General features: G+C 40.8%; 3 protein-coding genes across 5 annotated transcripts; 1 reads left to right on the forward strand and 2 right to left on the reverse strand.

Moving 5' to 3' along the window:
• Nucleotides 1-3595: 3595 nt before the first annotated feature.
• Nucleotides 3596-8960, reverse strand: LOC309700758 (ras-related and estrogen-regulated growth inhibitor). Of its 3 annotated transcripts, none has more exons than XM_082524557.1 (8): nucleotides 8835-8960; nucleotides 8562-8674; nucleotides 7427-7483; nucleotides 7224-7297; nucleotides 6159-6297; nucleotides 5783-5876; nucleotides 5078-5149; nucleotides 3596-4728 (listed from the first exon to the last, which is right to left on the reverse strand). In XM_082524557.1, the coding sequence occupies exons 2-8, from the start codon at nucleotides 8611-8613 to the stop codon at nucleotides 4620-4622; spliced, it is 597 nt and encodes a 198-aa protein (XP_082380683.1). In that variant the 5' UTR covers nucleotides 8614-8674; nucleotides 8835-8960; the 3' UTR covers nucleotides 3596-4619. The 3 variants fall into 3 exon arrangements, with proteins under 3 accessions (XP_082380683.1, XP_082380684.1, XP_082380685.1); XM_082524558.1 differs by having other exon boundaries at nucleotides 8562-8705; XM_082524559.1 differs by having other exon boundaries at nucleotides 8817-8960.
• Nucleotides 8961-9897: 937 nt separating this feature from the next.
• Nucleotides 9898-15869, reverse strand: ndufs1 (NADH:ubiquinone oxidoreductase core subunit S1). Its single transcript, XM_082523315.1, has 19 exons — nucleotides 15760-15869; nucleotides 15013-15089; nucleotides 14777-14868; nucleotides 14057-14164; nucleotides 13824-13900; nucleotides 13619-13700; nucleotides 13394-13524; nucleotides 12793-12978; nucleotides 12564-12698; nucleotides 12329-12443; nucleotides 12040-12185; nucleotides 11816-11944; nucleotides 11586-11715; nucleotides 11195-11355; nucleotides 10943-11097; nucleotides 10663-10838; nucleotides 10442-10576; nucleotides 10284-10356; nucleotides 9898-10174 (listed from the first exon to the last, which is right to left on the reverse strand). Exons 2-19 carry the CDS (start codon nucleotides 15083-15085, stop codon nucleotides 10083-10085), a joined length of 2196 nt encoding a protein of 731 aa, XP_082379441.1. The 5' UTR covers nucleotides 15086-15089; nucleotides 15760-15869; the 3' UTR covers nucleotides 9898-10082.
• Nucleotides 15870-16316: 447 nt separating this feature from the next.
• On the forward strand, nucleotides 16317-20478 carry unc50 (unc-50 homolog (C. elegans)). Its single transcript, XM_082523597.1, has 6 exons — nucleotides 16317-16442; nucleotides 17293-17558; nucleotides 17745-17865; nucleotides 17973-18112; nucleotides 18389-18496; nucleotides 19183-20478. Exons 2-6 carry the CDS (start codon nucleotides 17297-17299, stop codon nucleotides 19347-19349), a joined length of 798 nt encoding a protein of 265 aa, XP_082379723.1. The 5' UTR covers nucleotides 16317-16442; nucleotides 17293-17296; the 3' UTR covers nucleotides 19350-20478.
• Nucleotides 20479-25680: the final 5202 nt, after the last annotated feature.

A 25680-nucleotide genomic window follows, 5' to 3' on the forward strand; every position in this document is an offset into this window, starting at 1 on the left:
TATGATGTCACCACACCTCCTTGCTGTCATCATCCTCTTCTGGCTCCCTCTGTCTCTGTCACTAATCCACACAGGTCGGTTGGCATCACAGGCGAGGAGAGCAGTGACATAAAAGCTCAAAGGCAGAGGACATTCAGTTTATCTCTGCGTGAGTAAATGATGTGCCCACTCTCCACCACACAGTCACTACCAGGCAATTACTATTAACCCTGCCTCTGCTGACCCTGATAACAGGCCTGAGCGCATTCATTCATGGCCAGTAGACACGAGAGGCTGTCCACTGCTGATCTTCATTAATATCCAGTCATACTTTTTTATCACTGACTTTCTTATCCAAGTCTGTTGATGTTAAACTACAGTGTCAGAGCTGGTAGTGAAAATACTGAGGGAAAATATATTTGGTACATAAACAAACAAATTAAATAAATTGTGCACCTGAACTTTTGCCCTTTGCCAGGAGGGATAGGTTCCATCCCCCCATCACGATAAACTGCATAAGCAGTTAAGAATATGGATGGAGGAAAATAATACAGGAAAACATGGAAACAACAGGTACAAACAGGGAAAATAAATCATAACAAATGTATGTTAACACAAAGGCAACCTCAACAAGAAATGCAGTGGAGGAGTGGTTCATAGTTTTGCCTCACTGCCAGAAATTCCTGGGTTCAAATCCACCGTCTGACCATTTTCTCTATGTGGGGTTTGCACTGTGGGGTTGTTTTGATTTGTGATTATAAGTGGGCCACATGTGTTAATGCGACAGATCAGTGACACATCCGGGGTGTGCCCAGCCTGTTGCCCTATGGCAGCTGGAATCTGCTCCAGCGCCCCAGAATTGGATAAGCAGAAGAAAATGAATGATTGGAGTTAATGCCTACAAAATTATTTTAGTGCACATAATGGCCTGATAATTTATCTGTTGAGATGATTATTATTTCTAATTTTGGCACTTTCTGTGCTCCGTACCCACTGACCAATATGTCACAATCTATGCCCAACTAGTGCCACAAGTAATGTATTGAGAGATGAGAGTTGAGCATATCAGTCGTTTGGACTCACAACACTTAAAAATTAAAAAATGCGCTCCTCCTTAGTTTACAAGAAAAATCAGTTTGTCCCAACAATCCTTCTGTCATCTTGATCAGTAACAATGACAGAAATATAAACAGGTAATCACAGAATTATCATTAACTGAATATATTTTCACTGTAAACAGCATAACACTGAGGGTTTATGAGAAAAAAATCTAATTATAACTTTAAAGCTAAGATCTGTAATTCTCTGAAGATGTTGATCTCTGTGTTTATATATAAAGCGTTTGGGGTTCTGTGGCTGCTTGTTGGTGGCAACTGGGTGGAGCAGTTGATGGTCACGGAGTGGACAGAGCGGAGTGATGGAGAGCAAGCACATATCCAATTTTCCATTATGTCTGTACGAATAGCCGGAGATAGATTGGTGAGTATGAGCAGTGAAGTCTGTAAGAAGCCCAGTATTTTTCCTCCCTGTTGGAGTCTGACTTATTTTCTGTCTCTCACAGTCTTGCTTTGCACCGTCTGCCTTTTTTAGATGTCTCTCGCTGATCATAAAGTTCAGAAGTTCAGACAAAAGGGGAGATGCATAGGAAAAAGCAGAGACATGGTCGAGTAATGCCAAGACTGTAATGAAAGCCAGCCTCATTCTTCACACACTGTTACATCATCCACACACTCCAACAACAAAGCCAAGTCAAAGTGTTTCTCACACACTGATGAACTCTGCTGACTAGAAGGATTCCAGTGTTGATGAATAAATTATAAATGAAAACATTAAAGCACAAAAATAAATATGTGATTTTCAGTCTTCCATGGCAAAGATATTGGCATTATATTCTGCTATACTAGTCTTTCTCTTTTCAGGGAAGTTTTTTCCACAAGATTTTACAATTTACTGACAAAAAAACCCTGTAAAGGGATTGAGGTCAGGTCTTTGTGGGGGTCACTCAACTCCTTCCACACCAAAGTGGGTGGTTAAATATGTATTGTTTGTGCATGATGTCTGCACCAAACCAAATGATTGTACCGCCCCCTGCTGGTGGGTGGAACATATTTAAAAAACCAACAACATGTTTTTTGTGAATAGAAAATAAATGCAAACGCTTGCGTTTGCACCTAGTAAACATACATACCAGACTAATAACATTAACCTATTGTATTTGTGTTTTCAGTCATCCTACATCATTCCAGGGTATCTAAAGTTCAATCTGATTATCTCTAGAGCCACTCCTAATGCCTATAACCACTGGGACCACTTTGGACTTTACCTTCCACATCTGCTCCAGTTGGTACTTCTCTATTATCTCATGCTCCTTCTTCCCGATGTTGCTGATAGATTGCCACATCTATCACAGTTGTGGTCTTCTGCTCCTTGTCAACCATCACTGTGTCTGGTTGGTTGACCAGTAACCGGTTCTCTTTTTTTAACTGGAAGTCCCACAGGACTTTAGCCCGTTGTTCTCAACTACCTTTGGGGGTGTCTCCCATCAGGATTTGGGGACTTCTGGTCCATATGGGGCAGACATGATCCTGTACACTATCCCAGCCACTTGGTGTGTCAGTGTTCATGGTTCTTACATTCTGCTACTTTATGCAGGATAGTCTTCAGGGCACCTTTGCACAGTCTGCAGCTTGGGTCCTGGTAGATTTTTGACTCGATGGATCTTTCTTCTGAGGCCTGTTCTTGTGCTGCCATGATCAGAGCCTCTCTGCTGTACTTTAAGCCACTGGTACCTACTTCCTTAATCTGCCAATGGTACATCCCATGCAGGGCTTGGTCATCTATGACAATTCCTCCTCCTTTACTTCATCACCATCTGTCTTCAGTTGCCTCGGGCTTTCTTGGAGTAGCTCATCTCAGGTGGATGTTTCAGATGTATTTATGGATGCTGACACTTTCTAATCATCTCTTATTCTTTCTTTATTGCCTCAGGCTGGACTTTAGAAGGAGACCTCTCTGTGTTGTGAAATGCTTTTGTGTCTTCACATAAGTGGCATCCATCTCCTCTGGTGGCCAGATTCCAAATGAGTATCTGATGAATGATGGCGTGGATTCTGCTGGTTTCTCACGGCCTGTCTTACCTTTTCAAGGTATTTGGCTGTGGCTAACCTTTGTGCATCTTTATCATTGCTTCCTCTGGGATACCCATTTAGTTGTAAATGTCCTGTATATCTGCTATCCTCCCTTCTGGTAGCTCCACCCATTCAGTCTGGATCACCTCTCCTCTCTTTACAACCCTTCGACCACATTTATCCAGTCCAAATCAGATCCTGATGTTCTCGTTGTAGATCCTCGTTAGATAGATCAGTGAGTTAATGTTTCAGTCACTCCTGGGATGCAACGTAATGTCATCCATTTGCAGGTGGTAGCTCACGGTCACTCCACTCCTGAATCTATAACTGGATCCACTCTCAGTGATGAGCTGGCTCATGTGGTTGAGGCCTATGCAGAACAGCAGTAGGTGCATTGGAGCTGGTCTCCAGTGTTGTCTTCCACAGTCCCATTAAGTTCTGAATAAATGTTATTAGTGTACTATTAGCCTTTACAAGTATCCATATGTGGGGCACTGAGTCGTAGGCTTTCTAGCAGTCAGTTCAGACACCACTCAAGTGTATTGCAGCAACTCATGTGATTAGCTGATTGTGTACATGCCTAGACATGGGCATTTTGATCTCATGATCAAAATGGGAAAGAAACGTGATTTTACTGATTTGAGTTTACAGGAAGTCAACTGAATAACCGTTTTTTACAACTCTGAATTTACAAAGCAGATGGGCTACAGCAGCAACACCGAGGCTACAATTTGCACAGGCTCAAAAAAACAAACAAACAAAAAAAAAAACTGGACAAATGTTACCTGGTCTGATGAATATTGATTTGGCCCAATTAACATGAAAGTATGTTGGAAAGGTACATGTACATTCTGCCTTGTACCGATAATTCAGTGGTAGTTTAATGGGGTGAACGATATTTCTGTTATGTATTATTTAAATGCCACACTAGACCTTGCTGTTGCTGCTAACCATTTCCGTGCCTTTATGACCACACTGAACTCATTTTCTGATAGCAGCATAACACATGATGTGTGACAGAGCTCAGATCATCTCAAACTGGTTTCCTTAACATGCCAGTTTACTGTACTCAAATGGCCTCCACAGTCATCAGATCTCAATCCAACAGAACACATTTGTGATGTGGTGGAGCAACAGATTCACAGAGTTGACAAATTTGCTGCAACTGTGATGCTGTCATGTTAATGGATCAAAAGAGTCAGTGAAGAATGCTTCCAGTAACTTTTTGAATGTATGCTATAAAGAATTAAGACATTTTTAAAGACAAAAAAAGACTCCAACCCAGTAGTATCAAGGGATAACTAATAAAAAGTGTCTGGCGAGTTTCTATTTTTTAAATCCTGGTCTCATCACCCATAAATCCAGAAACCCAGACGTTGCATGATAACTCTCAGTCTGGATGTGAGATACGGGAGATATCTAACACTAAAAGAACTAAAGCAAAAAACAAACAAAAAAAACCCCAACCCATTTTACACTACAGTTTTTTCCATGGGGGTTTGTTTGCTGTTGTCACCACTGCATGGTCTTAGATCTGGTCAGTTTCCTGGTCAGAGCGTGACGAACAGTCAACATGTAGGAGCGACGTTCAGGCAGAGGGCGCTGCTGATCCAACACCAACCTGTGGCACACACACACACATACACACACACACAATCAAACAGCACATGAAAAAGAATCATAAAACCCTCTGGGCTCTAACAGTACACCCTAGAGAGATGTCTAATTATTGTTTTTGCTTTCCAGTATCGGTCAGGATCTTTCCTATCACCATCTATAAGAAAATCTTTTGTACTACCTTTGTTTATTGCTGTGTGACAGGGCGCAGTCCATCAGGAGCAGTACTGACTGTTGTTTTGAGTATATTTAATTAATAAAAATGTTGCATTCATAGTCGAAACACTGAAAACACGATTAAAATCTGACTAGCATGGATATCACATGTCTGACAAAACACAGAAGAAACAAACCTGATGAGCTGAAGCACTGCTGCTTCCACTGCTAGGACTGCTTCAGCCACAGACAACTCTCTGAAACCACACCTAAAGACACAGAACGAAATCAATGGCTCATTTAGTTAGCATGCAAGGAAATAGTTTTTACTTACTTTATTTAGCACTCAGACTTTGTAGGCACCATATAGTGGAATTCAGGCTGAGCAGAATTGATATCCAATACATACACTACTATACATAAATATTTAATTCTGTAACAAAAATGTGAAATTCATTAATAAAATATTGACCATGTAGTCAAAAAAAGCTTGTTTCCATATAATTTATAGTAGACTACATGCTGTGTGCCTCACCATCCCTCCATGTGTACATTATACATGAAGTAAGAGGGAGTAACAGCAGAAGCTCCAGCTCAGAGCACAGCATGAATCAGTGACAGCAAATTTGGCATGGATTAAGTCAGAAACAGCATAAAAGGGGGCACTGGGGTTGCAAAGTGGTTTGCAGATGGACAGCAAAGATGGGCAGGCTAAAACAGCTTCAACTGGGATTTGCCAGCTGGTTGTGTACAAGAGTATCAGCTTACGGTTACAGCCCAGCTTGACTGGACTGACATTATTCTTAATCAATGACAAAGTTATTTTATTATCAAGTATAACAAAGACAAGAAAAGCATTGTACAGTATTACCATGCACATATGAAAACATGAGCACTCAAACCTTAAATCCTTGGCTAGTCTCTGTCCTTCGTCTGTTGTCACCTGCCTGCCGATTTCCAAATCTGCCTTATTGGCGACCAGGACCGCGGGAACCACTGACACACAGACACACAAAGTGAAGTGACAATAAACCATCACGATGACCCTATGGCACGCAGTTTGGAGTCATTCTGTCAGCACACTACTAACAGAAGACAGGGTGGCACAACCAAACATGGAATCTACGTCCACTCAATCTGTGAATATGTGGGTGTGTTTATGTGTGTATGTAAAGGTGAAAGAGAGACAGAACAGAGGCCTGATGTTTGTGTGAAGAACAGACTGTTAGTTCAGTTTTCAGCAGCCGTTTTCTCATACAGATCAAAATATCTCCCCACCCAGATTCTGCTTGGTTTGGTCAATGAGCGTCTTGAGTTGTGGGACCTCCAGGAAGCTGAAGCGCTGTGTGATGGAGTACAGCAGCAGGAAACCATCAGCCCAGCGAATGGAAGACTCCAGAGAAGCTACAGAGCTCTCCTAGAGGAGAATATATCATCAAAAAGTTTTCAGATTTATTCATAAATAATAGACATAGCTGGATATGTGTTAACAACAATATGAAATAAACATAAATTTATATATTATGAACATATTATACATACTATATCAGAACAGGAAGCGGTAGAGCCCTACTCCTTTGATCTTTGGAAAGTTAATTAGTATTCTGTGTCCTACCAACACTTAGTCCATGGTTGATGGAATTTAACTTATATGATGTCTTTTTAACTTTCAGCTAGAACTCAAAGCACTTTTACACTCCAAGCTGCATCCACAGGTATTTTTATTTTATCACTCATGCACACCCACAAAGAGGATCTTCAGTATCTTTCCCAAGCACAACATACAGATGCAGAAGCTGGAAACTGAACTACCTACTGGTACTGGAATTAGGAAACAAGCAAGAAGTGTAATGGGTGTAACAACTGAAACAAATGGCATTACTTGTCCAACTACACTGCAGACTGTGGAGGACTGTGAGTGACAAAATGAATGAACTAAACACAACATTAAATAATTAATTTAACATTGAGTAAATTAATTAAAAAAGGAAATAAATAAAACATTTTTCTGAAGTTTTAAAAGAAATGAATTGCTATTTAATTAATTAATTACATATTTATAAAATAATTTCAATTTTAATTACTGACATAGTCAATTAATTATTTAGTGATGCAATTAGTTAATCTATTTTGGCACTTGTGACCCTCCATACAAACTTGTTTGCAAATTATTTAAAAACAGCAACAACAAACCCCCCTCTAAAGTTGACTTTTACGTGGCAGAACAAAAAACATTTGAAAATTTTGCAAAATAAATGCTTTGATTTGAAAAACATAACAAATAATTTGGACACAGCAAAAGTCTAGCCTTTTAAAAAACTACAAATAAAAGTCAATATTTACCTTCCAAGTTAAGTCCAGAATCTCCAGATCGACAGCTTCCTGATCCACCACCCGGCTGCATTTGTAGGTCACCTCTGAAGAACACACACACACAGACACACACAGAGAACTGTGTCACTTTCAAAAATCCTGCCAGTGAAGAACTCAGGTAAGTTATGTAATGTTTACTGTCAGCAATGCAAAAATATTTACCCAGGTCTTACCCTTTTTATGGTCGTATTCACCAATAAATCGCTTGGTTATGAAACGAACACACAGCGCTGGAGACACAAAACAGACACAGTGGCTGAAGGCGAGAAGCATATTTCTAACACATTCTGCACAGTCGCACACACACAAAGTTCCTTTTAGTCATTTGAATCTGATCTAAAGCATCCCGTGCTCACGTCATGCCTCCTTATGTGAGTGTTGCCTTCAGAACGACCCTCTTTGTGACTTTATTTAAATAAATGCACAAGTGCTTCCTTTGTGTTTGGGTGGAAAGAGCCCAAAGGCTCGTGTCTGTTTGACTTTCATGTCTGCTATTTAAGGCCTTGCTGTATTTTATCAGGATACATTAAAAGGTTAAACACGCTTGTTTAAATCATCACTTGAGCCTTTACACCTGGAAAAACACTGAGTTTATTTTCAGGCATGCTGCCCACCACTGTCACAATCGAATCCCAGCATGCAGACTTTGTTGACATTGTGCATAGATGTTTTGTTCCCTGAAATTTACTCTGGTCCTTCTAATATGAAGGAAATTAATGGAATTTGATGTGTGAGCCTTTAAACCATTGACAAAGTGCCGACAGCTAAATCTGGCATTGCTATTTTTGGAGTTTGCTATTCGCATTAGTCATTATACTGTAAGAATGTATGATAATTTTTACTCATCACACGTCTTATGTTTCCTCAGTTATTTTCGTAGGAATATGTGTAATATTAAAATGTTATGGGTGTGTTGTAATGTCTCTATAACTGTGCCATGAATCTGTCTTCTCAGTGCATGAAAGCAGCTGAGCTCATAGTCAAGCGCACAAACATTTGAAATGAAGCAACAAGTTTGTCTATTACACTCAACTGAAGACGAGCTATTTTTAGAGCTGGACAAAAGTAGCAGACCTATATGACATTCAAAACATAGCAGTGGAGGTGATGGAGGTACATGTCAGTGCTATGAAAGATAAACACTCTAGGTTTTCCATTTTTAGCAAAAACCTTTAAACCGTGGCTCGCAGTTAACCCTAAACTTAACCTCTTTCATGCACTGCTGAGATGTTATCTGATTCAGAACTTAAAAAGCACGGCCCCCTCTCTGCGTGCCTGTGGTTTTCAGCTGCTTTGTCTCTAGCTTACCTGTTTTCCCAGTGTTCTGAGCTCCCAGAATGAGAAGTTTAACTGGAACCATTTTCCTGTTGTAGCCAAAATTAGTCCAGCGTGTGCCCTGCTGTTTGTCCCCTATTGATGCCCTGCAGGGAAGAGCAGAGGATGCTGAGCCAGCTTTGGGAGACAAAACAAAAGTAAATGTAAAAATAATAAAAACTGCACACAGTCTCAAAGAACTGAGAAAGAGCACGAACAATGAAGCTAGAAACTGAATAGAAGACTTACTACTGCCATAGTACTGACCATAAAGTGAAAATAAACTCCAGATATGGGGAGTAGTAAAAAACAATAAATGAACTCGCTGCTTGGTCTTAGACACTGAGCAGACAAAGAGTGGAGAGATGAGACCGTCTCCTCTTCTCTCCTGTGTCCCCCCCCCCCCCCCCCTCTTAGGTAACTGCATATGACAGGAGCCATTTGTCTGTGGGAATGGCGTCCAACTCCGAGCGCACATCCTATTTTGGATCCATTGAGAACAAACACACAGGCACTCCTTTAACTACTTAATCACATCAAAAGCTCGCCTCTATCTACAGAAGTTCTTTGACAACAGATATCGACCCAGAGTCCAGAACGATCTCAAGCCTCACTATAATAACTTTGAGACTCAGATGAGTGGCTCTGAGTGCACATACTTCAATTTCAGAATGTCAACTGGGCCAAGAGCATATTTTGGAGCTCAAGTGTTTCTTAGAGTTTATTTTTCTGTCTGTTATAGAATGAATATTAAAAAACTTTTAAACAGCTACATTTCAGAAGGAAGGTGTGAAACCCATCGTGCTTTTCTTTACCTTCTGCCATGCAGATATACTGCTTCAATGCTGGATGCTCATATAAAACATGAAGTCACTCTGTGAGTCAAAAGCTCAGGCTTCACATATTGTTTTGTGCACTTGGATCTACATGCCATAGAGATAGGACGTCCTTATATGGTCATCTCAGTCACAGCACCTGCAGTCTTTTGTTTGTGAGGGGCAGCCAGTCAGAAGAAAGGAAGGGAGAGGAGCTAAAACTTGTTTCCAACAGTGGATCAAATGAGGAGCTGCACTGCAGCTCAGTGTAAATAAGGATTATTTTAAACTCAGAACATGCAGAGCTCCTACAGGAGTCCAAATTCTGACTTATTACTTCATTTCTAGAGTCTAGTAATATAATACATATTTTAAAAAACATACATTGCAAAAATAAAGTGAAGAATATGAGGACTCGTTTGATTTTAAAGCATTTGGAAGGCGTCATAAGTGATATAATTTGAATGTTATTAAAATGATGCAATGGAGGAAAAAAAAACACCTTAAAACCGGAGTAAAGACATTTTTAGGATTTTATTTATATTTTGTATGTTTCTCAGATTTATTCCACAAAGCTGGTTCTCAGCGGCGAAAACGATTCAACAGTATACACAAGCATTGAGGGCGACTTCAAGACACAAAGTTCAGAGATGTGTGTTGCTTCAGGGGAAAAAGGCAGAGCTGTCGTCATATCAAGTGTTCAGCAAACAGATGGCTCGTCGACGGCGGCGGCTCCTTCTGTGACGGCTTTGACGCACTTCGCCATTGTTTGGGAAGCCCTGCTGATGGAGTCTGAAGACAGAACGAAGCAGCACAGATTATGATACATATTTGCTTGCACATTATTTTGAGAGAAAAAAATAGCTATTATATATATAAAAAAATAAGTAAACAAACATACCTGTCATGTAGAAGTCCTTTACTGTAAGCTGAGGCGGCACCAGAGGAGCTGCTAAGAGCTCCTGGTTCACAGTCTGAGAGGAACAGAGTGAGGAGATAAACAGCTGAATCAAGTTGTCAGGTAAATCAGAGGCAGACCAACTAACTGTGTTTCTGTACCATAGCGAGCTCATTGGCTTGTTTAAAGTAGTTCGCCTCCTCTACATCGTCGTAACGGACCAGGTTAGGAGAGACTTCGGCTAGCCTGGATCGGATCTCATCTAAGGAGTCGTAGGGCAGCGTTACACCCGTCAGCTGAAAACGCACAGAGACGTTAAGATGACTGGTTTCGTGTTAATAGTGAACATCAGTACGGAATACTCAAAACACTTCCTGCTTACTTCAGACAAAGCTCTGATGATCTTCCAGTCCTCTCTGGCGACTCCAGGAGCAGTGACGGCTATCTTGGTGTGCTGGCTCCTGCCTTCAGTGTTGACATAAGTGCTGTTTTTCTCCGTGTATGCAGCACTGGGTAGGATGATGTCTGCCATCGGTGCTCCTACGTCACCGTGATGACCTGAAGGGGTTGCAAATTGATGTTCATTCATGTCCCCAGATTAGCAGCATTTGGTTTGTCAAATCTGTGTGTGTGTGTGTGTGTGTGTGTGTGTGTGTGTATACCCTGGTAGATGATGAGGCTGTCTTTGGGCAGGTCAGCTCTGCTGATGCAGCCCGCATCAGCTCCCAGCAGGAAAAGCACTTTAGGTGGATTCTTCCTGATGGCGTCCACTCCGGCCTTGTAGCCTAGATCGAGGGCAGCCACTTGACTCGCCACCCTGCTCTCACACACACACACAGACACACACACACAGTATGAGCATCTACTGTATCTCATTGCATTAGGGTTACTTGAAATCAGCTGCTTAGCTGTACCTGTGCAGGACGTTAAGGACTTTCCAGCTGTCCTCCACTCCGCTGCTGGCTCGAGCGTTCTGAGCAATGGTGGAGACGGCGCTCAAAATTGCAACTCCATCTTCTCTTTGCAGAGCGCCGCTGCCCACAACCACAACTGGACGCTTGGCAGCTGAAAGGACCTGCCAGGAGAGAACGGAAAAAAGATATTCAGTCTGGAAATGACTGCCCCTGCCTGAGCCCGGTTCTGCTGGAGGTTTCTTCCTGTTAAAAGGGAGTTTTTCCTTCCCACTGTCTTCAAGCGCTCACTCATAGCGGGCAATCTGATTGTTGGAGTTCATTCTCTATATATTCAAGCGTTTAAGGCCATTTACCATTTTGAATCTCACTGGACGACGTGAGTGCCCATTACCTTGCAGAAAGCATGTGTGCCATTGGCCAGCTGCTTCAGGACTGAAGTGTCTTCTCCTAGGTGATCGTACGTGTAACTCAGGTCAACCTTGTGGCCCACCGTAGCAATCTGCAGCTCATTATGGAGCCAGCTGACGGAGTGAGACGATAACAATTACAAAACTTTAAAAAAAAAAAACAACTTAAAACTTAGACTTAAATAACAAACCGTTAACTGTGATATGTGTTTACCTCTTGCGGATTCTGGCATTGAACAGTGGGGCTTCATAGCGAGGGTTCGTTCCCACGAGCAGCAGCAGGTCACAGTCCTCAATGCCAGCAATGCGACAGTTTAGCAGGTAGTTGGAACGCAGGTCAGTTCTGCAGAAAGCAAAAAAAGAAGTAAAAAATAACACTGTCAGCTAATAAAGCCATGTATTTTAGCACCTAAGGGATGATGAGAGGTTCTTCCTTACCCTGCACCTGCCATGGGGAACAGCTCCTCAGTGCACAGGTTTTCTGAGTTGAGTCTGTTGAGGAGATCTTTGAGGGCGACCAGAGCTTCAGCGTCCGCCATCCCTCCCACTATGGCTGCCACCTCACTCCCCTGCACGCTCTGCAGCTGCACAAACACAAACATTTATGCATGACGACAGCCCCAAACTTCCTGACTACAAACAACAACAAACCTTAAAGTTTCCCAGAATTTATTTATGATTAATTTAATTACCAAGCAAGAGCCAATAAAGAAGCAAAAGCACTTACTGCTCCAGCAACACGAGTGAGAGCATCCTCCCAGGTGGTCGGGGTCAGCTGACCTGATTCATCCTTCACCATTGGTTGGGTCAGCCTCTGCCTCTTCAACCCATCATATGCAAACCTGCAGATACAGTTTAGTTCAGATACAGTGGAATAGATATATATATTTAAAACAAAAACACACCCAACTGTTTTAAAGATGATTATAAAGTGTGAGACTTTATGTCCAGTTCTGTATTACCTGGTCTTATCAGAAATCCATTCCTCATTGATGTCATCGTGGAGCCTGGGCAGTATCCTCATCACCTCGCCTCCACGTGTGCTCACAACAATATTGCTACCGACAGCGTCCAACACATCGATTGACTCGGTTTTCCTGCAAAGACGGCGGAACAACATGACGTAAAACTGCTCCGGGAAGTTCAAGAGAACTCGTGTTAAATACAATCGAGCATCAGACCCTTTCCTACCTAGTCTCCCACGGTCTTGCAGTGAAGGCGTAGGGCTTGGAGGTGAGCGCCCCCACAGGACAGATATCGATAACGTTGCCCGACAGCTCCGACATGAACATCTTCTCCACGTACGTCCCGATCTGCAAGTCGTTTCCTCTTCCTGTCGTTCCCAGGTCTTCAACGCCGGCAATCTCGCTTGCAAAACTACAAACACACGCAGGCAGGGCAAGCTGTTTGAATATCCACCTCCATGCAAATGTTACAGCTCCATCAAAGCATGAACTGGTTTTAATCACTGTACATCAAATCTTTCAACACTGCTTTTAGTTATTTATTCACCCTTTATTACAGAAGTGCAATATTTTCTTTAATTACTGTGACCTTTCCCTCTTGAAGCACACATTGATGTCTAGCACTGTGCATGTATGTGTGCGTTTTAGATGAATAAGTGTGTTATCGGTCTTTATTATGTCCTCATGTTCGGTTTCTAGGTAGTTTAAAACACAATTATAAAGGAATTGTGGACCTTCCATGAATGTAACGTGTCTTTTGCCACATTACATCGCTGTTAATGCCACATTATTACATTATTCGTGACTGACGTGTACATGACACTCACCGGACGCAGCGCGTGCACTGAATGCAGCGGGTCATGATGGTTTTAATGAGAGGCCCGATGTTTTTGTCCTCCACTGCTCTCTTTCCTTCTGAGAAGCGGCTGCGGTCTGAACCGAACTGCATGGACTGATCCTGAGAAAAGAGGAGAAAAAGACGGGAAAAAAGCTGATCCTTTGATCTAAATGCACTCATGAGAATAACTTAAATTACACTTCTGCAAGGTTACCTGCAGGTCACACTCTCCTCCCTGATCACAAATAGGGCAGTCCAGTGGGTGGTTGGCCAACAGGAACTCCATTACTCCCTCTCTGATGAGACACAAACACATGAATACACGCCTTTAGTTTTCCTTAGTTTGACTTGTTGTTTTCAAAGTGTGCCCAAAGTTTGAATAACATTAAGCTAGAACCAGAGACCGCTACAGTTTTTACCTGGCTTTTCGTGTTTTCTCTGAGTTGGTGAGGATGTTCCAGCCTTTCATGACGGGCATGGCGCAGGCTGCTACTGGCTGAGGGCACATGACACAATACGCATACATTACAAATAAATTAATCATTAATCATTAATAGATTAATCATTTACGCCGAGATTGGTCCCAAAGCATCTTAAACTCAGTCTCAGCTAAAATCCTTTTCATCAAGTATAAACAGTAGCCTGACGTTACCTTTGGTGCTTTCTCAATCTCCACCAGACACATGCGGCAGTTTCCTGCCACAGAGAGGCGCTCGTGGTAACAGAACCTGGGGATTTGAACCCCGACCTTCTCACAGGCCTAGCCAGGAAAAGAAACAAGGCAATTTGGTTAATATACGTGATGTGAAATTACAATCCAGGCTTTAGCGAATAGATTGCCAGGTATTTTACGTTTTCTTGCTAATTTTGTGGTCTGCCTTCTTTAGAATTAAAATGTGAAAATGACTAACAGATGAGTCAAAGCTTTGCTAATATATGCACATTCCTATTGCACTAATATTCCTTTATAAAACAGGAAAGTGACTAAATGTCAGCTGATCTGTCCTAAGTGGTTACTGCCCAGTTGACTGGTGCTTGAAGGAATCATAAATCCAGACTGCGTGGTGTTATTTCACAGTGTTTGAAAACTAGGCCAAAACTTAATCCAGAGATTAGCTAGCTACCTAAAACTGACCCATTTGTTCATTACCCCTATCCTCGCTACTCTACACTGGCTACCTGTTAGATACAGAATTAGTGTATTTGAGCCCATTTTTGAATATGAAGCTCAGATTCACTTTGATTCACATTGATGCACGAAATTACTGTCATGAAAACACAGATACCACAAAGTACTACACAGCATGAGCTGGCAACACTAGGTGACATCTACAACAGCTTGCAGTAAAATTGTGTACTGAAGCTTTCGTACCTGCAGCACAGTAGTTCCAGGCTCCACCTCCACTGGTTTCCCATCCACAAATACCTCCACCATGTTGCTGGCTGCACGCACTGGGGTACGCACTTGAAGTGCATGCACATAGAAAGAAAAGATCCTACTCAATCAACAGGCACATTTTTATGCCTGTTACATGCATACAGTAGGTGCTATATTTAGAAACTTGCATTAACTGCTATGTAATCTCTACTCTAACTCACAGACCATACCTGGGTTGGAAGAAGCCAGGCTGCCCTTGGCAGCTCCAGCTAGAGCCCGGCCAACGGTCGGCAGTCGCAACATGACTCTGTGAGAGAAAACATATGAGCGTACTCAGCATTAGCACATACTCAATGTGCTAATGCTGAAGTCATTATAATTACTTAAAGTGTACACAAGTGTTTGCAAAGGAGAAAGCAAGCATAAATGCCAGATCGTTACTTTTGTTTTTATAACACAATCACTACAGTGCAGAAAAACGACAGTGCACTAAAGGCCTCTGCTGTTGCCACTTTTGTCCCCATCTATATTCTGAAAATGCTTTATTACATGGTTGTTATGTTTGATTTAGTAAGTCTAGTTTAGGTGACAAACTCCTACTCCTGAGCCACGGTACCCAGTGCGTCTGGGCTTTGCAGCTGTCAACAATAACAAGTGTTATGGCCGCGATTTCAGTGTTCAGCATTTTAACAAAATAATGCAGAGAAATGAAGAATTTACAAATAATATCGAGACAACAAAACATCAAACAGCACAGCACAACGGCTTTAAATAATACTCTGCTTATGTGGATGTGCTAATGAGCTGCGGGCTAACAGTGACAGCTAACAGTATTACTCAAGGACACAGAGACGCTGCATGTTCGTAGAGGGTAACTGAAGTTATAAGCTCAAATATTTCCTTTTTCGTTTCCTTCCATTTAATTACACATATATGTCGATGCGTTCATGTATGCATCACATTTGTTTGGTTCTTACCTTTCGCTATTTGGCCTTCTTGACCAGAACAGCGGTGATCTTAGTTATACCACCAATTGAATTGGCTATGGCGTTAGCGGAAATAGCAGGATGTCGTGTTTCCGCTTGAATACGAGGTCACACTTTTCACAATAAAAGTCTTAAAATCGTTCAAACACTAATATTCAGCATAAATTGCAGTTTTTATTTACAGTCTGTAGCTTCAATGTAGCAACAAAATGTCCCCGACTTAAAAAATTAAAAAAATTAAAGTAAAGTAAATTAAAACTCTAAAATAAAATTTGAAATCTCAATTATTTAAAACATGACGGTGTTTGAAAAAAAAAGAAACTGAACTCGGTTTTTAAATTTTATCTTGTGGACATAAAATGTATTAATAATATGGAACAAAGTAATGATATATTGGTCTGTGTTTTGGGAAAAAACAAAATAAAACAAACAAACAAACAAACAAAAAACCCACTGATAACTACACGGCGTTTTAAATTGCCACACTGGAGACTTTCTCACCGTATGAAAGTTCAAACTTCACCTTTGACTACATTTCCCATGAGGAAGGGAACGTTACCGGAACTATCTACGTGTGCATTTTCGCGACAGTTCAGGAAGCATCATATGCAAACAGCTACAGAAAACGAGCAGTAGTTTGGGCTTTCTCATGTGAAGGACTGCAAGAGAAACAGGTAATTTTGTCGTTAAGTGAGGAATTTCAGTCGTTTACCAAAAAACTAAATAGCTACTGAGCAATTTGCGTTATGGTTATTGCTGGTGAGACTTAACGGGCCGTCTCATCTTATTAAAGTAGCTAGCAACGTGCTAACTGTGTCTGCTAGCAAACAAAGCGACAAGGAGATTAAAACATATCAGTGTTTATGCAGGAAGTCACTATTATTATTTAGTGTGTGTCCTATTTAATTGATACGTATGAGATGACTTTACATAATGTGTAGATGTTTATTCCAACTTAGTGAAAATGCACCAGATAGCTGCTTCTGTGCTGTTCTTTTTAAGCAGTTGTTTTTTTTTTTAATTGAAGAAAGCCAAGAATGCTTATCAATCACAACTTGCTGTAGGACATATATAATATTACAGGTTAAGAAGATATAGTGTACAAGTTTGCTTTGCAGGACTATGTGCCAAATTTGAAACCAGAATTTACAGCTAAGGTACAGCTTATATATAACTTACACTAGGCTGTAGGGCATCGTGTCTAGGAGTTAAGCTTGATGAACTTCTCTATGGCTGTCCATGGTTTTCCAAAATGGCTTTATTGTGGGTTCCTTATCAATTTTACAATCACGCACCAAATCCTTCATACTAAGCATTTAAGCACATTTATATGGCAAACGTATCACACAGAGCATGTCAGGTGTAATAAAAATGAGTGGAAATGCACGTAAATCATCCATCATTGCTCTGGAAGCTTTGAGAGTAGGCATAAAATGGCATAATACAGTATAGTTATAAATTCATCCTAATTTTGTCTCAGGTTAGAGTCCTTTTCACTTTTCACTCTTCTCATCTGATTTTCAGCACCATGTTGCCAACCACAAACAGCAACGGTGCCCTGGCTTCCAGGGACGCTGCACGCCACACAGCGGGTGCGAAGCGCTACAAGTATCTGCGGCGGCTGCTTCATTTCAGACAAATGGACTTTGAGTTCGCCCTGTGGCAGATGCTTTACCTGTTTACCTCTCCTCAGAGGGTGTATCGCAACTTCCAGTACAGGAAACAGACTAAAGATCAGTGGGCCAGAGATGATCCTGCTTTCCTGGTCCTGCTCAGTATCTGGCTATGTGGTAAGTCAATACTCATTCCCTAAATAATTAAAGAGCACTGTGGTCAAGGTTTGATGAGGATATTTGTGAATTTTACCTCTAACCTAATCTGTTTGACTACATTTAAACAATCACTTGTCCTGCCAGTGAAACCCCGATGTTGGCTGTCTGCTATGATACCTAAACACTCCCTGTGTTGTTGTGCAGTGTCAACAATAGGCTTCGGTCTTGTGTTGGAAATGGGAGTCGTGGAGACACTGAAGCTGCTGCTCTGGGTCGTCTTTGTTGACTGTATAGGAGTCGGTCTGCTCATATCAACTATAATGTGGTGAGCAGTAGCATTGAATAAATTAATGAGATGTCCTCTTATTTACTCTAATTAAGGCGTATTGTTTGTTCTTTACTGCATGCCAAATCTTATGTGTTCTTCTCCAGGGTGGTCACCAACAGGTACCTGCTGAAACAACCCAGCAGAAACTTTGACGTGGAGTGGGGCTACGCATTTGACGTTCACCTCAATGCTTTCTACCCGCTTTTAGTCATCCTGCACTTCCTGCAACTTTTCTTCATCAACCGTGAGTAGCCTGTAGATCTGTATGAGTTTAATCAGCATGTGTGAAATTAAATCATCTGATTCAAACCAACAAATGTTTGTCAGTACAGTTAAAATAAAATTTAAAGGGCTAAAGAAATGTTTATGATGCTCTTGCTTCACTACATTTCTCTTTTTCATTTCTTATTTCTTTAATTTTGTACCATGGCAGTTGCTAATATTTAGGCTTGATAATTTCTCCATAGATGCATTACAGCACTGATGACTCTTCTTGTGTGTTGTTTTGTGTGTTTTTTAGATCTTGTGATGATAAGTTCAGATTGGTTCTTGGGATATTTTGTCGGAAACACTCTATGGTTGATTGCTATTGGTTATTATCTCTACATAACCTTCTTAGGGTACAACGGTAAGTACCCTGCACATCATAATGCTGCATGCATTTTCTTAATCTGTTTTTGATTTATTGCTGAAAATTCAATTTCATTATATCTTAGTTACATTAGAAATGAAAAAAAAATCTTATTTTTTTTAATTTATGAATTTTCAGGTTCATCATTTGTTGATTTTCTTAGTCTTAATCTGTGAAAATACTGACTCCAACAATGTGTCACTTTGTTATCACTAAAAAGCTGCTGTAAATTGGTGATTAACGCCAAAAGGTGATCAGAAAAGTAGCATAACATTTTCTACTGCGCATGAAAATGTTTCATAAATTTTTGTAACTTAACAACTATAATTTTGCTATAATTTACAAAGTCCAATCAGCCCTAATTTTCAACATTATTAGTATTTTATGGGCTTAGATGTGCAATAACAAAATGTAATACAGCACTAAACTGTGATCTTGGTTTTGCTACCATCTAGTGGCCATTTGGTGACATTGACACAAGTGCAGCAGACTAAACTTTGAATTTACACACATCTACAGGTGTTTTCGCTAAAGTAAAGTGAGAAGGCTTTAACTTATTAGAGATTCATTTTCTTTGTGGCTATAAGGCAGCATGACCACCATGGAGCACGTATACCTTGAGAGAAATGTAGTTCTTGCTGTCAGTGGTTCATGTAAAGAGTCTTCTCTTTCAATCCTCACAGCTCTACCCTTCTTGAAGAACACCGTGGTGCTGCTCTACCCCTTTGCTTTGCTCGGCCTTCTCTACATCCTCTCCATATCTCTGGGCTGGAACTTCACTCGGGGTCTCTGCTCTTTTTACAAGTACAGAGTCATGCAGGACCGGCTTGCCTCTGAGATTGGACACTAGCTGGCTCCAGGCTGACGCAAAATCTGTTTTCAGCTCATCTCTACGTGACAATGACTCCACGTCCAGCTGCTGTCAGACAGGATTTTGCTGAGAGGGACCTCTGGTGGACTCTTGGTAAACTGGTTGATTGATGCCGAGCTGGGTGACACTGCTCAGCTCTCTCTTGATTTTCTGTTTGGCTGTGATGTTGAGCTGCGGCTACAAAGTCCGTAAACGGTGATGTGTTCAGACTGGTGACAGAAACGATGGGGGGGTGGGGATGAGACGCAGCTTTTACTGTTGTTTTTTTTGAATGATTTGTAAATATGACTCTGGCAGGTTGTAATATAAACACAGAGGTTTGTTTTTGATGAGTTTGCTTTGTTTCTTTGAGTTTTCTTAAAAAAAAAATCAGATTCTGCTTATTGAAGAAGGAAAAAAAGTTAAGTTAGAAACATGGGATGCAAACTTATTTTCTTTCTTTTCTTTTCTAAAAGTGTACATTCCAAAGCACTTTCAATAAAAGGTTTTAACTTAAGGTGCCTCAGTTTTATGTGCTGGCACAGGTTCAGCACAGTTTAGTTTAAAGCTCCCAGCAGCAGCAGCGTTTTTGTTCTCTGGATTGCTTTTGTAGTAACACGCTTCAGTCTCATGGTGTCGCTGTTGCAGTTGCAATCACAACTGAGAAACTCGCTGAAGCATCGCTGATGCTTTTGCTTTCTGTGTAAATGAAGAGTGACTATTACAAAGGCTGGAAGATCTTAGCAGATGTGTTCAGTGTGTCCCATCAGTTCATACTGATGATACAAAGCAAAAAAGGGTAAAATAGTCATCGTGCTATCCTGTGATGTTCTAAATAAAATGGAAAATTAATGTAGTCTTAACTTTATGAAAGTTATGTTACCAGTAGGGATAAATAAATAGCCCTAAAGGTAGAAAAATTATCTTAAAGTCCATAAAAATGTAATTTTATTTAAGAAAACATAATATCCAGCCTGCACGCATTAAAGAACTCATTCAAGTAATTCCAATAATTATGGGATGTTTGCCTTTCTGTGTGTGCATGTCAGTGGCCTCATTCAAAATGTCATGAGTGAGAAACTGATTTTCCCAAATTCCGCACCAATAAACTGAACTCAGTTCTGCTTAATATTCATTTTATTTTTTCATAAATGGCTGTTGGTAAGAGCAGATGTTAAAATTAGGCAATGGAAAGGTAAAATAGGCATGTTAAAATGTTATCACTATTTAATCAACATTCCCAGAGCAAAAAGTACATATTTTTGCAAAAAAAGTTTAACTTTATACAAAGTGCAGCTGCTGTTTTGCTTGTAGTTGAATTACTTCATCTGCAGTTTTTTCCCCTTGTAACAGTAACAGAAATGCACACATGAAGGTAGCTCCAAGGAACATCTTCTCAGCATCTCTTAAGTTTTCAGAAAAGATTAAAAGTCCATCAGTGATACTGGTGTGCTCTGACAGTAACAAAAGTGAATAAATCACTTACTGTCATCCATTTCACTGAGTGCATTGATGCCAGCTCCTCTGTAATCTCAAACTCTTTTGTTATCCCACGCTCTCATCGCTCACTGAGTGACACGCAGTCTGACGACGCCACATTTTTGGATTGCCTTGGATCGCTTGGAACCCTGGCTCAATAGGTGCTAAGAAAGGACTTGGTACCAGGTGCTGCCACCTATTAGAAAACCCTTAAATATGTGTTGAGTTGACTCGAGTAGATACTAATGGAGAAGGGCTGTGTGAAGACGTATTAAATGTAGGATTTAGTGTGTGAATGTAATCAGCACCGTCACTTTAACCTCCTAAGACCCGAACTCTTCCACGGCATGCATTTTTAATTTCCCTTTGATATTTGGGCTGATTGGGTCCTGATGAATGTAAAAACAAAGAATTACCAGATTTGTTTTTTTTACCTAATTTTTGTCTCTAAGAAAAATGAGAGCCACATGAGGATATTCGTTTAAAACTTTGATAGAACAGTAGCAGTATAATGTCCTCGTAAGTGGATATCAGGCCCTTGTAGAGCAAAATTGAGTATTTTGGTCTAAATAACCCAAAATGTGATGTCCACATATGTGGACGCCAGGTCCTAGGAGGTTAAATATTTAAATATATTTGATGTTTCCCACTCAGGATTTAACCTAATGACCATGAACACCAAAGCCTGCTCTGTACCAGTCCAGTTGTGCATCACTGTGATCTTCACCACAGTTCTGCAAACGAACTAGTTTTGTGTGCACTCGACTGTATCTAACTGCCTGGTACAATATTTCCATGCAGTCTTTCAATAACACAAAATTTTGCATGACGTTTCACAAAAAACACAATTTAATCACATTATGTGTATGAGTTAATTTTCCAGCTGATAAAATGTTTCTCTCAAATGTACAGTTCTAACCTTTGAAAATTACTTACCATCTTCCTCTGCTGTCTTTCTCACACCTTTCTCCATCTCTGTGTGCATATTTTTTTCTCTCAATGGGAAATAAAGTAGCTGTACTTTTATCTAGCAGATAAATTTAATGAGAAAGAGCATTCAGCCGTCAAGTCAAGTGGCGTTTTATTGTCATTTCAATCATGTACAGTGGTACAGTACAGAGTAAAATGAAAATAGGTTCCTCCAAGACCCTGGTGACAGACAATCGGCACAGGACTACGTAAAGTGCAATGTGCAAAAATTGCAAAAAAACAAGACAAGATAGTGCAACATTAGACATATCAGGATGATACAGACACAAGACAGTGCAATGGAAATGTGCAAAATACTGACTGCTGGATTTCCCAGAGGACCCCACACGAGGGATTAATAAAGTTTTATCTAATCTGTTGTGCCAAAAGTATCTTGGTGTGAGGGGTCTTTGCAGATGGAGCGGGTGCTATAAGTGTCCGTGATGGAGGGGAGAGAGGCTCCAATGATCTTCTCAGCTGCTCTCACTATCCGTTGCTGGGTATTGCAATCCAATACGGTGCAGCTACCATACCAGACAGATATGCAATTACTTGGGACGCTCTTGATAGTCCCACCGCAGAACGTGGGGAGAATGGATGGAGGGAGATGGGCTTTTCTCAGCTTCCGCAGGAAGTAGAGATGCTGTTTGACCTTCTTAGTTGAGGGATCAGGCCCCTCCTCTGTGGAACCAGCTTCCAGTTTGGATTCAGGAGACTGCCCCTCCCTGAGTCTGCTCTGCTGGAGGTTTCTCCCTGTTAAAAGGGAGTTTTTCCTTCCTACTGTCACCTTCCTCTTGAAATGTAAAATGTCTTGAGGCAACTTTTGTTGTGATTTGGTGCTAATATATATATATATATATATATATATATATATATATATATATATATATATATATATAATGTATATATATATATATATATATATATATATATATAATGTATATATATATATATGTATATATATATATATGTATATATATATGTATATATATATATATATATATATATATTTGACTTGAATTAAAAAACTGAGCAAAAACTATATTCGTCTTTGAGATATTTCATTTATGTATTGCAACTGCTGCTTTATCTAGCCTGAACTGTAACTAGATTATGGGAATGACAACTAAAAGAGGGTCAAAGGGGGTCAGTTAACCTCACAGGATGAGCAGAGATTGCATGCTACAAAACTAAATGCAACAGCTTGAGTTCAGCTTTGACTTATGCTATCTAATATAACCAAAAAAAATAATGTTTTAATGTTTAAAAAGTAAAGGTTGAGCATGTAAGCAGACTGTGGGATGACATTATATTGTCATTAGGAACTTAGCAAGTATCTCCAGTAATATGTGTGCACATCAGAACTAATGGGAACAAGTTCTTATCATCAATTGATAGCATCTGAACACTGTACACTTTATCCCCTGAATTATGCTACACATAAAAATAGATAAGTGATAAAATCCAAAGTTTATCACAATTTATTCAACAACGGCTTTTAACTTTATGTGAAGTGCTGTTTCTATTTTGCTTGTAGTTAATTACTTTGAAAGCAACAATGTAGCATTTTCATATTTTACAATTCTTGTAGCATTCGTTGTCATGGTCATCATCCTGATATCCTGTTGCAATTATGACGTAAGTGTTAGGATGTTAGGATGAATGGGTTAGGGATTAGGGTTTGTTTTTAAGGATTTAGCAATTGCACAATGTGATCATGGCAACTTGGCCTCACAAAACTCCCTGACTGAAATGAGCCATCAATCCCTTTTTCATTTATTGTAATTGTTTATTTGTATATATATACAAAATCTGTACTTTTTAAAGAGTCTTCATATGTTTTTTTTATCATCAAATTTATATTGCAAATGTAAATAAATATACATGATAGTATCGATCCCAAGTCGGCATCGGTATCGGATCGATACTAGCCTGGTGAGATCGATTCTTTACTTTGAGTTCTGCTTGTATGCTATGCTGTGCTTTCGGCAAAAACGAAACAACCAGGTCGCTGGACTCACCGCTCCTGTGTCAGCGGAGAGCACTTTGCTCCCTCTCCCCCACTTTTATGTTTCGGTGTAGCACTGACACGTCACGTGACTTAGACACTTTGGGGGTTGTTAAGTTGTTTACATATTAATTATATATATATTTTTTGTTTTTGTTGTTGAGAATTTTAATTGTGATTTTTTTTGTATTATAGTTTATCAACAGTATTTGTTTTAATTTGTTTACTGGTTTGCGTGCACTTAAGATTTAAAAAAAAAAAAAAGATCGCCACCACGGCAGACCCGATGGCATTTTCATAATTAATTCTTACAATAATCACACGGTTGCTGTAACAGTACATTCAACGGCTGCAGCTCTCCCGCTGGCAGCCGTACACATCACCACCACCAAACCTGCAGCGGCATCGCAGAACACGCCCTGCCACATACCCCCATCGCCCGCTTCACCTCACCCCGCGAGCAGCAGAGGGAATCGACTCGGACCATCGGCGCCCCATGCCCCAGCCCAGCGATGGGGAAGTGTCAACTCTGGTTGCCCGCGCCTCCAGCGGAAGCCCCGGAGCTAGCCTGATGGCCACCCATATCGCAAGCAGCGGCGCCGCAGCAGGCGTGGAAGTGAGCTGGCGACCATGCAGCCTGCCGAAGTGGACAGCATGCCGCCTTCAGGTGTGGCAGGACCCCCACGCACCTTGACCTCCGTCTCCAGCTTGGCAGGTCCTGCTGGCGCGCCAGCCTCCGGCTCACCCCGAGCCGCGCGCTGTCCACCCTTACAGTGATCACACGGTTGCTGTAACAGTAGCCTACATTCAACGGCTGCAGTCCTCCTGCTGCCAGCTGTACACATCAACTCCAAAAACAACAACAGCACAAGCAGCGCACAGGTTTTAAGCTGGCGAGGCATCATTGTAGATGCAGTGAAGGTGAGTCCATCTCACCTGCAGCGGCATCGCAGACCACGGCCCGCCACAATAATAAAACATTTTTTATTTAATTATAAATATATTGTTTCTCCTAATTATGCCCCGGGTTTTAACTAATTATTAATACCAAAGGAAACATCACAAAAAACACTTAAGGTCATGAAAATTAATTGCGATTTAGCAATTCAGTGAGGCATCCACCTTATTTATTGAAAAGTATCGTATCGGTATTGGTATTGGCGATACTGGCCCGAATTTACTTGGTATCGGATCAATACCAAAATATGCAGCATCGCACACCACTACAGGCTACTGAACTGCTGAAATGTTGGACAATGGACAACACTGAGGGGACTAACTTCACTAACTTTCACATTGGTACTTAATGTGGTACTTAAAAGTACCACCACAACACATGAGGTGCAGATTACAATACAAATATCGTGGTTTCATTCAACTTTTAGGTTCATTGTTAAAGAGCATGTACAAAAACATTATGACATCTTTCATTAGCACGATACACCACCTTCCCCCAGAGACAGAGTTGTGCTAAAACAGGTGCACGTGTCTTAATGAAAGAGGCTCACCCCGACATAAAGTCAGACTTTATGTTCATTTGATCACCACAGAACTTGTGTGGTTACATCATTAGCAAAAACCTCGATTTAATTCTTTCACCTCTGCAGTGGAGTTTAGTCTGCGGACACTCAACAAAAAGGTGCTATTGTAATAGGGGGCCATTTCTTACTCCTGTGAGAAGCAAGAGTTAACTTGAGGATCAGGTTGTACGTGTCTGTTGGTGGTTGGCATCCCAATGACACTTCTTCCAGGGCTGAAGTGGGACTGTTAAAAAGTGTGTTAACGCATTAGTATTACAGGCTGTGCCAAACTGCATTCTTGACACTTGATTCGGGAAGGTGTGAAAGGTAATCCTGCAGCATATTTTGCCACTCA

Source organism: Aulonocara stuartgranti, assembly GCF_965226115.1.
Source record: "Aulonocara stuartgranti genome assembly, chromosome: 23".
NCBI lineage: Eukaryota > Metazoa > Chordata > Actinopteri > Cichliformes > Cichlidae > Aulonocara > Aulonocara stuartgranti.

Excerpts from the sequence above, each read along its gene's own strand:
- LOC309700758 (XM_082524557.1), bottom strand. The coding sequence starts at position 8,613 with ATGGTTCCAGTTAAACTTCTCATTCTGGGAGCTCAGAACACTGGGAAA. Across the intron at positions 5,877-6,158 it reads CCAAACCAAGCAGAATCTGG|TGGTTCCCGCGGTCCTGGTC; the intron begins GTGGGGAGATAT and ends TCTGTGTGTCAG. Across the intron at positions 5,150-5,782 it reads AGACTAGCCAAGGATTTAAG|GTGTGGTTTCAGAGAGTTGT; the intron begins GTTTGAGTGCTC and ends CTGTGTCTTTAG.
- ndufs1 (XM_082523315.1), bottom strand. The coding sequence starts at position 15,085 with ATGTTGCGACTGCCGACCGTTGGCCGGGCTCTAGCTGGAGCTGCCAAG. Across the intron at positions 11,356-11,585 it reads GCACACATGCTTTCTGCAAG|GTCCTTTCAGCTGCCAAGCG; the intron begins GTAATGGGCACT and ends CTCTCCTGGCAG. Across the intron at positions 10,357-10,441 it reads AAGCCAATGAGCTCGCTATG|ACTGTGAACCAGGAGCTCTT; the intron begins GTACAGAAACAC and ends TGTTCCTCTCAG.
- unc50 (XM_082523597.1), top strand. The coding sequence starts at position 17,297 with ATGTTGCCAACCACAAACAGCAACGGTGCCCTGGCTTCCAGGGACGCT. Across the intron at positions 17,866-17,972 it reads CTCATATCAACTATAATGTG|GGTGGTCACCAACAGGTACC; the intron begins GTGAGCAGTAGC and ends GTTCTTCTCCAG. Across the intron at positions 18,497-19,182 it reads AACCTTCTTAGGGTACAACG|CTCTACCCTTCTTGAAGAAC; the intron begins GTAAGTACCCTG and ends CAATCCTCACAG.